The sequence below is a fragment of the Lactuca saligna genome, chromosome 8 (genome assembly GCF_052625555.1).
Source record: "Lactuca saligna cultivar CGN05327 chromosome 8, ASM5262555v1, whole genome shotgun sequence".
Classification (NCBI taxonomy): Eukaryota; Viridiplantae; Streptophyta; class Magnoliopsida; order Asterales; family Asteraceae; genus Lactuca; species Lactuca saligna.
The window spans coordinates 156,025,905-156,042,725 of record NC_136424.1 but is presented as its reverse complement, the minus strand read 5'-3'; the positions used below and the strand labels follow the sequence as shown (position 1 = coordinate 156,042,725).

General features: G+C 34.1%; 1 protein-coding gene across 1 annotated transcript; it reads left to right on the top strand.

Moving 5' to 3' along the window:
• Window positions 1-7,742: 7,742 nt before the first annotated feature.
• LOC145012877 (annexin D4-like) lies at window positions 7,743-10,343 on the top strand. The gene is made up of 5 exons (XM_078971676.1): window positions 7,743-7,901; window positions 8,126-8,295; window positions 9,324-9,551; window positions 9,639-9,824; window positions 9,899-10,343. Exons 1-5 carry the CDS (start codon window positions 7,856-7,858, stop codon window positions 10,232-10,234), a joined length of 966 nt encoding a protein of 321 aa, XP_078827802.1. The 5' UTR covers window positions 7,743-7,855; the 3' UTR covers window positions 10,235-10,343.
• The last annotated feature ends 6,478 nt before the right edge of the window (window positions 10,344-16,821 follow it).

Below are 16,821 nucleotides of genomic sequence, written 5' to 3'. Positions count from 1 at the left end.
AAGTAATCTCGACTTGGAAATCACCTCTCTTCACCAACCATCTCCGAAAATTACTCAAGGTGAGTTCATACCCCTACATTTTCACATTTTATCAAGTTTTATGGGGGAGAATACAAGTTACAACACTAAAATACTCTTAAACTCAACCAACATCTTTCAACAGAAAAGTTGAGTCTCATTCACGGACTGTTTTTAACATATTAAATTTTTTTATTTTTCAAAAATGTACAAGTTGCATATAGTTCAGGTTCATAGCTATAAAATGACTACTTGCACATCTCCATATGATTTTTTTACAATTTATGGTGATTTTTACAAAACAGTCTGTCATTTCAGAAACATGTTCGGACCAGTCTGTGAATATGAGCACTTCCATACGAGTTAGAGGTTTCTAAAAATCATAGTAAAAATTATGAACAAACTAGACACAATTTCTAAACTTTCGGAGTTTACGGATTCAGTTTCGACTCCGTATGATTTTTCTGTGATTTTTCTAAAATAGTGCAGAAAAGTTAAAACTAGTTAAACAACTTACAATATTATAACCCTTTGTAACATGTTGATCAAAGTGTATAACAATAAGTTTCTAAATGTTGAATGTATTACTTGTTAGTTGAACATCATAAACAGAAATTAGTCATTCATGATAAGGGTTTTGCATTCACTTAAAACATGTTCAATAGACTATAATAGGTATAGTCGAGGATTTTACATTACAAACATACTATATAAAGGGGATTTAATCACACCGCAGAGAAAGGTTTTGCATTATACAAACACCTAAACTTGTTAACGTAAATTGTGAGACATTACTTCATTGTACTCTTAGAGTACGGGTTAAAATTTCGTGAAGTTGTAACCAGAATCTCTTGTAGTGAGAGTGTGATAGTTGTATATAGATCTATATTGGGATTGACACCCCACACATCGATGTTAGCTATAGTGGGACCGACAAGTCTACGGGTGGACAATTGTCATAACATTACGACACCTGAAAAACGTCGTAGCAGGTCAACATGGTCATAGTATGGTTATAGCGACTCACATATAGAGTTAACGACACATAAAGTTTACGGGGATTTACAAATCTAAAAGAGTTTTATGTTGATTTAGAACCACTTTTTCATCTATAAGTGTGAACATTACTTGTACATTCGGTCTTGGAATTTGAGACCACATATCACTTGTATAAGGGAAATATCGGATTTTTCTTGGTAACACACAACTCTTTTACAAAGAAAGGTTTTCAGCCTTACATACCAAAAAACTTATGCACTCACCAACTTAAATGTTGATACTTTTTCAAAATGACTTGTATTCTCAGGAAAGCAATGAAACAAGGTACCCACAAGCTTTTGAGGATGGAACGCTACGACATTTAACATTATTTTGTCATCATGTTGTAATCGATTTTGAAACATGTAAACACTTGATACCATGTAACTTTTTCGATTATATTTATGATTGATTGTATTTACTATGATCACTATTATACTCGTTGCCATGATACTAAACTTGAAGTCCGCCACCCCCGGACGTTTCCGCCATCCTTGGTTTGGGGGTGCGACATATAATGGGCCCCACCCTGTCATCAGGCCCCGTTCGACATTGAGATGAGCTCGGTAAACGGGCCCCGCCCAACATATAATAACATATATCAAATAACCACATACACATGCAATAATCATATAGATACATAGCATACAAATATTCATCAATCCCCGCCCGACATCGGGCCTTAGCCCGGAAAACATATAAACACAAGCACATGCAAGAGTAACAAAGACAGCTAGCATACTAACAACATAACATAAACATGGGACAATATTGGTGCCTTCGACCCGCTAAACCCGTTAAGGAAACTCACCTCGAATACAGAACGATAGCTGAACAGATCCCAGTTCTGAATATCTGCTCTACTCAACCCCTAAACAGAAACGATTTCTTTAAATACAACTCAAAATGCCCAAAAGCCCCTTATAGGTCAAACTTGGTCAAAGACTAAGGTCAAAAGTCAAAGTCAACGGCCTAAGTTGAGCCAACACGCCGAGTTATCCTTTAACTCGACGTGTTTCTCCATTAATCTGCAAAGTCGGGATGAAACCGATCTAACTCGCCGAGTTCGCCAGAAACCCAACATCTTAATTCATTAAGCCGACATTATCGAAACTAAGAGCTTCATAACTTAGATCTCAAATAAAATGGCAGCTAGAAGGGTAAAGTTTCAAACTTTACTGTGACATCCTGGAATTTAGGGTTGAATCACCAAAAGGTCAGTTCACCGCGAACCTTTTGTATCTTGACTGATGGAAATTTAATGCATATCTTAGTAGAAATATAATGTCATTTTAAATACATCAATATAGGAAGAGGTATGTTATCTCGAATTATGGAAAATGTCGAAAGAAACGTCAAGCACAAACTATAACTCCAGTCAACGACTGAATAACTAAAATTTTGTATTAAGCATATGTGAACAAAGAAAATGTTCTAGACTCGTAGTACATGTTTCCCTGATCGCGGATATATAAAGAACGTCCAAAACAGAGATCGTATGCGAAAGATATGACCGTTTTAAAAAACATAACCGATATAACACTGGTTTTACCTGATTTCATAAACCGTTTCAATCCGTTGAGGCATTTACACACTTCAGATAGAAATTCTGAGAGTGTTTTTGGACTCAGACTACGCTCTAATATTTTATATACTATTCAAAATATTTTTAGTAAAAATATTTGTAAAAGTTAAAAAAATCAAACGTTTCAAACCAATTCGACGCGAAACTTTAAACGCAAATCCCCGGAGTTCTACAACTCTAAAAATTTATCCGTTAGTGTTTTTTAAAATCTTTGAATTAAATCATTCCACACTATCGTAAAAATTTCCCGCCATCATGCAAAACAAAAATTGTTTATAAGGCAAATTAATTGCCTAGTGAAATATTATATTTTTTTTTGGTAAACTAATAATAATAATAATAGTAAATATAACTAAATGATAAGCCCCCTGTCTCTCTCACATCCTTTTCTGCCTCCCTCTCTCTTTCTTCTAGCTTGGACTTTAGTTGAAAGTCAAAAACCAACTCACCACTCAAATGAAGAAACTGTAAAACTTCTTTCCCTCTCCTCTCCTGATCAAAGTAATATACACGAAAATATATAGACTTTGTTTCTACACAATCCTCATCTTTCTTTGACCAATAACACCCCATCTTCTCCACCCTTAACCATCACACATCACCACCTTTTAACTTCCATTGTCACCACCGGTGTTCTTGAACCACCGTGAAACACCACCATTGGCCACCCGTTGTCAACCAACAGCCCCTAATCCCCTCTTCTGTCCAGATAATCAATCACCACCATAGTAAACACCAACCACCACCTCTATCCTCACTCTTTTATCTTCTATTGATCGGAGAAAACCCCAAAATGCCCCTGAATCCATCGGTTTGTTAATTCTCGCGAAAACAGGAGGAGAAACGGAGGCAGCAGGAGGCTGCCACCGCAATCAACCAACTGCCATCACGTCTCCGTTACTATGAAGCACCACCGTCGTCAGCTGCTGCTTCCTTTTGACCCCCTCGTCGAACTCATCGGAGCAGCAAGAAAACGAAAGTTGGAGCTACAGTCGACTGCCACCCATCCCGCTTGCTGCCACCGCTCAACTGCTGCTGCTGATAAGTTCCGGCCTCCCATATCTCTCCAAATCATCGTTCCCGTCAAACGGAAGCTAAAACCAGGCGGGAAGAGGCCGTCGGAGCTCCGCCACTCACCTACATCCCCGCTCACTGCCACCGTCGCCATTCTCCGACGCCATTTCCGCCGGGATGCCTCCGGTAAGTCATCTCCATCCTCGCCATTTCGTTCCGATGACTCATTGTCGAGCATACAGCCGAGAACTAAGAGACCCAACGAACAGGTCTTGTTCCAGTTCATGTACCTGTAGCGAGAGAAAGAAGACGACACTGTGAAAACTTTTATTCAGATCGTTAAAAACAGACCCTGAAGATGTATCAAAATAAACAGAATGGCCCAAAACTGTGACTTAGGCTGAATAAACAGAATGGCCTTTCCCATGTAATTTCCTTACAAACTGAATCCAAACTCCTAAACTGTCCTTAAAATAATCAGGAACAGTCCCTTCCCTCGAAAAATCATAGCAAGATGGGTCCAAAACTGTGACTTAGGCTGAGAATGTGCACTTTCAGCCCCTGTTTTTGAAATAATTTACGAGATCAGTCCCTTGTCGAAAACTTTTAGCAAGATTAACCCCTTGAATTTATTTGTTATATTAAAAACCAACTTATACTCAATAACTAATACCAAAACTACCCTCCTGGTTATTACGTAAAATTAAATAGACCGGTGATTCGTTTTAAGAGCATGGAACGTCACAAAACGACTTTCGCAACAAATTTCACCCTCGATACTCGTTCACGCTTCAAGGGTGAGTGTATACGGCCCCTTTTTAATATTTTTACGCTTTGGGGGAGAATAAATGTGCCATATATATATATATATATATATATATATATATATATATATATATATATATATATATATATATATATATATATATATATATATATATATATATATATATATATATATATATATATATATATACACATATTGATCTTGACAAACACTTATTGAATTCAAAACTAGTTATTAAATATTATTTTGTTAAATAATATTTCATTTACAAATAAACTAGTGATAAATATGTTTTATGCAAATTTGTTACCGTTTTTTTTTTAAATACAACTACTATAGATAACAAATGATTTCTGCATACAAAATATTATGATTTTATGAAAAAATATGTTAAAAAAACTTATGTCATAAAAAGTTACCACATTTGTAGTATTTCAAGTTCATACTAAACGTACATATACGAGTTATCAAACTCTTATTTTGAAATCATTTATGTACTGTGTACACTACCATGGGATTTACCACTTGTTTGGACGAGCATTACACATTTTTTATGGATTTTCTTATCGAGTATAACCGATTTTCATGACAAACTCTAGTTAAGGGCCTTATGAGTGAGACATTATTCATTACCTTAAGTGCAAACAAACACTTAGAAGACCCACACCACTATAACCGTTAATATTCGGAGCTGAGATACGTATGTATAGATCTATATGGATTGACACCCCCACCCGTGGTTGCTAGCTACAACCTCGACCGATCAATCGAAGCGGGTGATAAATATCTAAAACAATTTTACGACATCCAATGAAGCGTCGTAGGGGTAGGTACAGTCACATAGCTCGGTTATAGGACTCACTATAAGCATTAACTAGATTTCATAATCTGGAAACCACGGATACGGATTCTCCGATTATCAAACATTTTGAGTATGGATTTACTCACGGTATTCTGAGTACCAAACTTTTTGAGTATGGATTTACTCACGGTTCTCTGAGTACCAAACATTTTGAGTATGTATTTACTCACGGTTCCCTAAGTACCAAACATTTTGAGTATAGATTTACTCACAGTTTCTCTGATTACTATACATTTTGGGCATGGATTTACTCATGATTTCTCTATTATAAAACATTTTAAGTATGAACTTTACTCACGATTTCTCTGTCTATGAAATACTTTAAGTATGAATTTACTTATAAATTTCTCTTTTATCAAACATTTTCAAACATGATTTAAACTATAAATGGAATACTTTTTAGTCATTTAAAGTATCAGTACTGCGGTTAACAGAATACTTGTGAACTCTCACCAACATTGTTTTGACCCTCAAAACTACATGTATTCTTAGGATATCACCAAGCGAGCTTCCAGTCAGAAGATTAGTCATGGATTTCAAGCGACCTAGTTTTATTTAGCTTTTGTTATGCCAGCCTATATGATAAGGCAAATTTATGAGTTTATCATTATTATGAACCTTGTATTCAAACCTTAAAGTGTAATGTAACTGCTATGTTGTTATTGTTGTAACTTGTGATGTATATTCGATTTGCTTGTGATCCATAAACTAAGTTGCACAGCCTGGCGTATTCCGCCGCCTCGGCTGGGGGTGTGACGTTTACCACTAAGAACCACCAAAATGGGTTTAAAACCCAAACCTTAGGCCTTAAAAGGTTGAGGGCTTAATCATTAAGCACTTAATCACTAAAGGCATAACCCCAAACTACAGATCTGGCGCTTAAAGCTGAATAGCCATGTAAAGTTTCCAACTTTACGCTCATGCATGACTAGGAGAGGCTCAAATGCTCATAAGAGGCAAAAAGAAGGACTTAATGAATGCATTAAGCCCTTAAGACCATAAAGTTGGCATCTTTATGCCAAAAGAGCTCATTTAGATCTTAGATCTAAAAGAATAAACACTTAAGACGTCCTACTCCCCCATCAACCATCCATCCATGGCTAAAAGCATACAATCTAACCCAAGAAGAGATCTAAGCAACTATTAAGCAAGGTGAGAACCTGATACCTCAACAACTTGACAATTGAGCTAGTGATTCTGGATCCAAGACTTCTTCTTCAAGCCAATCAACTCCTAATTCCTTAGCTCCTTCAACATGCACCAAAAATGAACACTCAAGGCTCTCCCCTAAGCTCACACACACAATAATGGAAGGTAAAGCTCGATTTTAGGGTTTTTGGACAGAGGAGGCTGGTAGGGACACCAGCCAAGGGACTTAAGACCTTTAAATAGGGTGCAACACCCTAAAAATTAGGGTTTCCTTCCCAACTGCCAACTCGTCGAGTTGAGGCACATTGACTCGCCGAGTTGACTCATTAAATTTTGCGGCCAAAAACCACTCGACACGCCGTGTTGAGGCTTCCAACACGCCGAGTCCTCCAAGAAAATTATAAATAATTAGAAAAAATAATTTCATATCGGAAACCAGGCGTTCCACCTTCCCTTATATTCGTTCTTCTTCTCCTTCGCTGAAATCATCTCATTTCTCTTTCTACTAAACGAGTTTTCTTCCTCTCTCAATAAAAAAAAAAACCTAAGATCATTCACTACTCATGACCACCGTTTACCCCTGCCACCAGCAACGTACAAACGGACCACTCAGCTGTGCACACTACCAACAGAATCCAAATCCATTGCTTAATTTGAGAGAGTTCTTTTTATTCAAAGAGAGTTTTTAGTAGTTTGATTAAGCCTCAACATCTAATACATGTATGTACAATGAAGGGTTAATATGGACAAAAGGGGCCAAAAAGCGAGCCTCTAATGGCCTGAAATAGCTATATAGCCTTTAGAAAAAGATAGAAAAAAATGTAATATTGCTTCCTAGAAAATCCGGTTCTAAACCGGTCCCAACAGTAGTATGTTCAAATCGATGGAAACCATCAGTTGGGTCCTAAACCAAATGGATCAGTTCATGATGAACCGCATGAACTGATTTTCATTCATGGAGGCGGTTCGGTTCCCGAGACCGGTTTTTTGTGCACGTATAGGCGAGACCCAAGTAATTAACTAATTATCTTAATAATATAGGTAATTAAAAAAATAAAATAAACAAAGCAAAAAAAATAAATAGCAAAGTTGGTATGGTCTTTTTATGAGATTGTCGTATTAGAGGTAATATTCAAATTAAAAACCTAATTTTCATTTTTAGACATATAACAAAAAAAAAACATAATTTTTCTTTTTGGAAAGGGATTCAAAAGTTAAGGGTATATTTAAAAAATCGAAGGGTAAGATAATTTTCATTTTTTTATTACACTCTCCCTCTATATTGCTTCTTGTAGGCGCGGACAAACACGCACAAATCCCCTCTTGCTTCCTTACTCGAGACACACACACACACACAAAAACCCTCTCTTGCTCTCTCCCCCTCTCTCTCCGTCGTTAAGCAATGACGTCTGTAATTGAAAACGAAGATTTACAAGACGCTCTTGATGGTTTGATTTTACTTTTTTTTTTTTTTTTTTTTTTTTTATTTCATTTTTAAGATTACCTATATCTCATGTAATGTAGCTACTATTTGATATGTTTGAATATGCAAAAAAAAAAAAAAAAAGTTCATTCCTTTTTGCTAAAATCTTTACTTTCCAGCTAAAATTTTCGTCGGACGTTACAAAACATCGTTTTTGCTGTAATAACCTAACATGACAATATAATGCAGGCATGGGGATCCACGAGGTTAGTATAGTGAACACTTTCGGGAATTTGAGTAAAGATGTCATGCAAAATGTCTTTGGTGATTCTTCTGGGGTGGAAGATTTCAATGGCCTTAAGCCGATTTTCAACTATGACCATCAAAATAATTTGGAGGCCCGATTTCTGGTGTTCAAAGTGAGTTGTTCTTGACTTGTTTTTTTTTAACTTGTATCAAACAATTTTTTTAGAATCCTAGATTTTTACAATTCCCCAACCTGAGGAGTAATAGTAATTCCATGTTTTCTCTTTATATATAATCATCTAGATGTGAGACCTTATTAAAATAAAGTAAACATTAAATTTTTTGAAAATAATAATTTTACATAAAATTGTTGTGTGGGTGAATAATTTATCGACCTCTGGCCTTATTTTCAGAAAAGGCGAGGGAATGTAACACATTGGTAATCCAATCTTGTGATATAAATCAAATTCGGACAATTCATGCACCCAATACCAAAAATACCCTTTACTTTTATTACTTTTTTTTATTTCACCCAAAACTCAAAAGTAAAAACCTAACCCCCTCTTCAAGGATCCTCTTTCCTTCTACTTTTATTAGTCAAACCCCATAGCATAATAAAAGGACCAAAATGCCCTTTCCTCTTATTCTTGCACCATCTTTTGATCCTAAAAAAACAAAATCACAATTATTCCAGAAATGATCAATGTACCCTTTATTCTTAAACAAAGAATCCAGCTCTTAAGTGTATTGGGATAAAACAATATACAAATAACAGTTAGTAAATGGAAGCAGGTTAATTTTAGAAAATCCAAAGTTACTATCTTATAGCATCATACTATTTCATGCAAAATACTTTATAGAATCATACTTTTTCTAGCAAATTAGGAAATCAAACTTTTATAATGAAAATCCAATTTCTAGAGTTTTATTATTAAAATTTATTTCTCTATAAAATATGCTGGAAAAAAAAGAATTTCTGTAAGTACAATGCTAGTTTTTTCATACACTTGATGTCATGTAATTGTACCAAGAACATCCTGGTACTTTAATCTATCATAAGATCAGGTATATATATCAGCATATGTTGACAACTGGATAAGCAAAACCTACCAAATATAAAGTATTTTACTTCATAAAAACTAACTGATCATAACATTATGTGTTTTATATATTTATTGGTTTAGAACTTTATATGTTACAGAATGCATTGGTTATGTATTCCCAACATCCTTTTGAAAGGGATGCCCGCCTACTGCATGTTGCCTTGAACGACCTGGAAAACTTCCACCAAAAAAAGGTGGTAGTTGAATTAATGTGCACTAGAACATTGCCAGAGATCGTGGGATTTAGCATGGCATATGACGCCATCTTTAGAACAAACTTCAAAGAAGACCTCAAAGCCATTACCCCCAAAACCCTTGACCTTCAGGTGAATTATATTGTATCTTTTTTTTTTTTTTTTTTTTTTTTTCTACCTACTTAAAAAATATATAATTTTAAATGTTTGAATAAACAGGTTTTGTTGGGGGTGTGTGAACTCCCGTACAAAGGGAAGATGGATTTAGAACACTGGAGACGCAACGGTGATTTCTGTGGAATAGTGGGCGCAGGCAAAGCAGAAGACGTGTTGAAGAAGATGACAGATGATCGGATTACATCCATCAACTCATGGATGAAAAACAACATTGATTTTCCATTTGATGTACATACATTTTGTTTCTATATAAGCATGGGTTATTGTAATGGCTAACATACTTTTTTATTTTTATTTTGAAGGATGTTAAAACAAACAAAATGTTTGAAATCGTCCAACAATGTATTGAAGACCCGGTTGGCTATTTTACGAAGGTGCTGGAGGATTCATTTTCATCCCGGAGTGCTGACACATTGACACGTGTAATAGTGACACGGAACAGCATTGACCTCGCCCTAATCGATGGAGAATTCACTAAAAGGGGTAAGAAATCTCTCTGTGAGAGGATTGGAAATACTTGTTTGGGCGATTACAAAGACTTCCTCTTGACTTTGGTCCCTGCTTCAGCTGCACTAATAACACCAAAAACAACAAAAACCCCAAAGAAAAAAAGGGGTAGTTTCTTCCCTTTCCGTTAAGATCAAGTATTATTCTACTCTTCTATTTATATTCTAATGTAATTTTAGGAGAAGATATTTAACATCTAACTCCAAATCTAAGATTCTGTTATATTTGTTACATTGTTTTCTTGCATGACATTTTAATATATATATATATATATATATATATATATATATATATATATATATATATATATATATATATATATATATATATATATATATATATATATATATATATATATATTTCAACCTGCCTGAGCAATTTATTTAAAATGCATGAATGTTCTAGCATCTATGTATTGGTCCATATTATCAATTACTTTATATTTTAGTAAATGTGTTTTGTTTTGTTTTTTCTTTCCGTTCATGCTTTAGGCATTTAGGGCCGACTCAATGGGCCCACCTCTTTCATTGTTTGGTCGATATTATCAAACCATTTTTACTTGTGCCCGATCCAACTACATTTTTGGCCTCAAGCAATAGAAAATAAAAAAGTTTTTCAAAGATATAAATATAGTCATATTTACTTTTTCTTAACTTTTAAAATATAATATGTTACCAAATTTATTTTTAAAACAATTTTTAAACTGTTTTAATAACTTTTTCTATTTTAAAATTATATTAATTTATCAAATAAAGTTAATTGACCAAATTACCCTCTCATTATTAAAACCCTTTCGCAATACATTTTGAATGAATTCCCGTCGATGCCTATTAATCATGCTCTTCCTTTCAAACTCCATTGAAACCACTTTCAAATTAAAAAGTGTCTCATTTCTACCTTTCACCCCGTGCATGTCCACCATGCTAAATACATCTTTGACTTTGAATTCGATTGGTTTAAGGCCGCTCTTTTAGAATCGTTGATATCATTTGTCTTATACTTCCCAAAACACCATTCTCCATTAATATTAGGGTTCTCGATTTGTGAATCACCATCGGATTTTGAGTCGTCAATATTTGAATTCTCAACGGATTTCTTAAATTTTAAATTAGATTCCAATTTTTTTACGGATTTGATATATGGGTAGACGATTCAATCCATTTCTCACCTTCTAGCCTTTTACTTATAAAGTTAAGGCCTTTTTCCATTGCTTTCAAAATATTCAAAAACCCATTGTTTTTAGAAGGTGTCAAAATCTGTTACAAACCCAAATGAACAATGAAATCTTGGAAAACCTCAAGATTGCACATGGTGACCAAACACACCTTGAATCCATAAAATTGCTAAACCTTTGGTCAGTACGGAATCAGAATAAGCCTCAAAAATCATATTTTTATTACTAGAATCAAAATAAGCTTGTAACCAGACCTGAGAAACACAATTTGCGACCTTGTTTTTGTTAGTATTGAATTGGTCTTCAAGGGGTTGAAGATTTTTGCCATAGAATAATAATTTATCGTATTTGGCTCTTGGATCCTCTACAGAGTGGAAGGGATTGAGGATTTCTTGGAACATTTTAGGGAGTTCTTCGATGGGTAGGAGTATGTTCCAGTCTAGTAACGATTGGGAGTCGAATTCAGGGGAAAAGGTCTGGTGGGTATCGACTGGATTGATACTGTTTTGATTAGGGATGAGAGTGGGTCCAAACCTGGACCGGTAAACCCGGACCCGGAAAACCCGGGAACCGGTTAATGCGATTTTTTAGGACCGGAAACTGGACCGGTATATAGGAACCGGTTACGGTTCGGTTCCGGATAAGGTACCGGGTAAAGTGGTTCTAGAACTGGAAAACCCGGAAATATCAAAGTGGGTCAAATGGAACCAGATAAAGTGAGTCTAAAACCGAAAAACCTGGGGAATCGGGTAAAGTGGGTCGAATGCATGTTTTAAAATTTCACAAACTACAAAAATAAGGCTGAGAAAAATAAATTCACACATTTGATATCCCAACTTTGAGAGACTATAAATCAATGAATATGAAACCAAAAATGACATAATTATAGTATAAAATCGTGTACAAACTCTATACTACATTTTCCAAAAAGCCGCATGCTATTCCGACTTCAAACGAATTAGATATGCATGTTTTAAATCTATCACAAAATACAAAGAAAGCTGAAAAACATAAAATTTTCAGATTTGATATCCCAACTTTGAGAGACTATAAGTCAATGAATAAACACCCAAAAATAATAAAATTATAGTCTAAAATCATGTATAAACTATAAACTACACTCTGGAAAAAACCTCATGCGATTCCAACTTTAAACGAATGAGATATTCATGTTTTAAAACTATCACAGAATATAAAAAAAAGCTGAAAAACATAAAGTTTCCAGCTTTGATATTCCGATTTTGAGAGACTATAAGTCAATGAATATAAACCCAAAAATGACAAAATTATAGTCTAAAATTATGTACAAACTGTAAACCATACTATGGAAAAAACCTCATTCCAATTGGACTTTAAACGAATGAGATATGCATGTTTTAAAACTATCACAGAATACAAAAAAATACAGAAAAACATAAAACTTCCAACTTTTATATCCCGAATTTGAGAGACTATAAGTCAATGAATATAAACCCAAAAATGATAAAATTATAGTCTAAAATCATGTAAAAACTATAAACTATACTATGGAAAAAACCTCATGTCAATCCGACTTTAAACGAATGAGATATGCATGTTTTAAAACTATCACAAAATACAAAAAAAAGCCTGAAAAATATAAAACTTCCAGCTTTGATAGCCCGACTTTGAGAGACTATAAGTTAATGATTATAAACCCAAAAATGATAAAATTATAGTCTAAAATCATGTAAAAACTAAAAACCTCATGCCAATCCGACTTCAAACGAATGAAATATGCATGTTTTAAACTTTTCATTGAAACAAGTTTCGGCCCTTAAAACGAGTTATGGTTCCTAACACGGTTCCGGTTTTTAAACTCGGTCTACCCGGACCCGAAGGACCCGAAATCCGGATTACCCGGAACCCGGATATAGTCATTCCTTAAACCCGGGACCCGTACCGGTTTTACATATTCCGGTTTCTAACGGTTTTGGTTCCGGTCCGGTTTTCCAGTTCTAAATCTCATCCCTAGTTTTGATAGGTAAAACAGTTTTTTAGGGTTAGGAGTCGATCTCCATCCCATGTTTAGATAATTAGGGCTAATTCGATCAATCCAATGTATGCCAAAAGTTTTAATATTGAAGGGCGATATGGTTGGTTAGCTTTTTTGATAAATTAATATGATTAAAAAGTATAAAAAACTGATTATAAAAGTTTAAAAAATAAATTTCGGTAAATATGATATTTTAAAATTTAAGAAATGTGATTATAGTATTTAGATATTAAGTCAGATAAATATGATATTTTAAAGGTTAATAAAGATATATATGAAATTGTTTTTTTTTGTGGATACGAAATCATTAAAAATAGCATGGATCAAATTTATGGAAAATATATTTTTCTATACATAAAATAGTCAAACCATTCGATCTTTCGGCATCGATTATCTTAAATAATTCCTTAGTAATTTCAACTCTGAAACATATAATCCTACGATGACAATAATGGTTAACAACATTCAAAATGCAATGAGATTCTTACAATTAAGATTTGAGAGTTGAGACGACCAAATCGACCGATCCATTCAACTGTTGCTTTGTTTTTGCATAGGTCGTAAGGTCATAGGTTACCAATTTATTGATTTGACCCCTCCCCTTCCTTTAATTTTGGTTGTACATACCCATCTTCTGATGAACAATGATAATCATACACACGCTTTCCTTCCCGTCTATTCTAATAGTATATCTAATATGAACCTATGAATTTCGTTACCTCTAGTTTCTTCTAATTTATCTTATTCTTTTCTTAAAAATGGATTAAAATATTATATAACCTATAAAATTTTTGGACCCCTTGGAACAATAGGCCATAGGCGGCTGCCCATGTTGTGCACGGTTTGGAGCTACACATATTGTAATAATATTTTTATTTTATTAAATGTTATTATCACATGATATTTTGTTTAAATACATGAATTCCTTAAAAATAACAAATTAGATGATGAATTTTTATAAAACCATTTTGTAAAAGATGGGGGGATTCATAGGATGATTTTTTGATTTTTTGATTTTTTTTTTTTTTTTGAAAATGGTTAATTATTGGATAAGGTTTATGATAATATGTTTTTCTTAGGAAAGTTGGTATGACCGGAGATTGAAGAGGTAATGTCAGCAGTTGAGGAATAGAAGAAGCGTCAAGATGAATACGTAGCATGTTAGAAACACGGGATAAGAATTTGAATTGCTCGAATAATCTCAGAGTCGTGAAGTTCACTTTCAGATCAAAGTATTTCGTTGGTACTCTCAAAATCTTTAATCGGATGAAACTCATAAATTATCAAAAACAGAGAATGTTTGAGAGTTATGATTCCGTGTTGTTTACCGAACTAAAAAACAAGAATGACCAAATAATAGGAGATAACTCCTTTGTTCTAAAATTGCTTGTCTGAAACACTGCCAAAAACTACCACATGACAATTTTGTAATCATCACAAATTGTTATAAATTCGGGTTCTTTAAAAATATCAAAATCAGGTTAATTTTTATAAAACCACGTTCTTCAAAAAGGTCAAAACCGGGTTTAATTTTCGACCCCAGCTAAGGGCTTTGCCCCTTGGACCCCGCTATCAGGGCGTTGCCCCCGGACCCCGTTCATTTAGTGTATTTTGAATCTTGAACAAACTCAAACAAATGTGTACTTGGCACATACCTTACTTGTTTAATATTTATCAAGATTGTATTTGGTCAACAAATTAATCCATTACATTTAAATACACATTGGTAATACAAATCACCAACATAGCAACTAACATGCATTTATGATTTATGTTTAAATTTATCTGCTATTGTGTTTTACTTGTATCAAACCATGTTTTATATTTTCGAATAGTATATGAAATAAGTATTATTAAAGGGAACTGTTAAAATGTTTTTAAATCATACTTAATAATTTATGTCTTTATAATTCGAATATATAAAAAGAAAACACGATAATTGTAATCCATTTGCTAAAAAGAATATGTTCTAAAAAGGATCATATAGGCAAACTATGACTTTTTATATCTCTAAAATCAAGCAAAATTTAACCAGGAGTTATTTTCATGTCAACAATTATAATTTTCAATCAAATGTTTTCTGCTTAGAATTAAAACCGTAAGCACTGTGTGCCTCTTCTTACATATTTTCCACAAGAAAAAATGTTAGGCTACGAGGGAAACCATGAGTTTATCTCTAAAAAAGGTCATGAATGCGAGGTAATATTTTAAAATTTCTTCGTGTATCTTTTTGTTTGGTTTTGATGTGAAAATTAGGAATGAGCATCGGAATTTGGTACCCGCCTTCGGAACCGGAACCACCTTGAAACTGTCGGTTGGAACCGCCTTAAACGGTTCCGGTTCCTATTCCTAAAGTTACCGAACCATCTTAAGCGGTTCCGGTTCCGGTTCTTATTTTTTAGGAACTGCTACCCGCTGGGTACCCGTCGCCGGTATATATATATATATATATGTGTGTGTGTGTGTGTGTGTGTGTGTTATTTTGACCGATTTAGAAAATATTGGTTCAATTTTGTTCGTCTTTGATCCGAATCGTCTTTGATCCGAATTGATTCGATTCCGACCGAAATAAATTGTAGTTTTATCGAAAAAAATTAATAAGGTTGATGTAAGAGGGTTACCCGCTCCTGGAACCGGAACCGCCGGTTCCGGGACTGGTTTTAAAAATTTAAAAATTGTCTAGACCGGTTCCGGTTCTAATTTTCTAGGAACCGTCGGTTTCGGTTTTCGTCAAATGAGGCGGGTACCCGCCTACGCTCATCCCTAGTGAAAATGCTAAAATTCCCACTGCTCATTTCTTTTTTTATTTATCTTTTGAAATAGATGTTGATGAGTAATTGTATGTGCTTGTTTGAGAATTTCACCGAGTAAATGAAGATTTGAAAAAAAAAATTCAGAACATGGTGCTTTGATTGGTTAATCACACTAAGGAACATCATGATTTCTTGATTCTAGTTTTTTGGATTAAATACCGTATATTATATTGCAAATGGCAAGAAAGTGATTAAGATTTAACAAAAATTCGATTTTGACATTGCATTATTTTTTGCTATATTCTGTTATAGTTTAATCATTAAGTTTTTCAATTTCTACAATGTTTATATTTTTACCGGTCAACTCAGTTTACGTTGACATGACATTTTGATTTGCTAGTTTTGCTGACTCACTATGGGTCGGTTGTGTTGATGTGTTGGATTTTGCTAATGTGGATTTTGAAAACCAGACAGGATTAGCTGATTCAACCGGTAACTGGTTACCGGTTCTTAAACTTAAAAAAAAAAAAACGGATGTAGCCAAACTACGAAAAACCGGCCGGTTTACCATAAAGCAAGTAAAAACTGACAAGTTAAACAGGAACAAATAGGTTTTTAGAAAAAAAAATTATAATATTTAAAATACAAAATTGCAAAAATGGTTCATGTTGTTTGTCAATTTATTAGTGTAAAATCCAAAAAAAAAAAAAAAAAAAAAGTTTATTAGCAAAAAAGGTCACTATTTGGTGGTTTTGGTTCTTACCCAGTTAAGTTAAG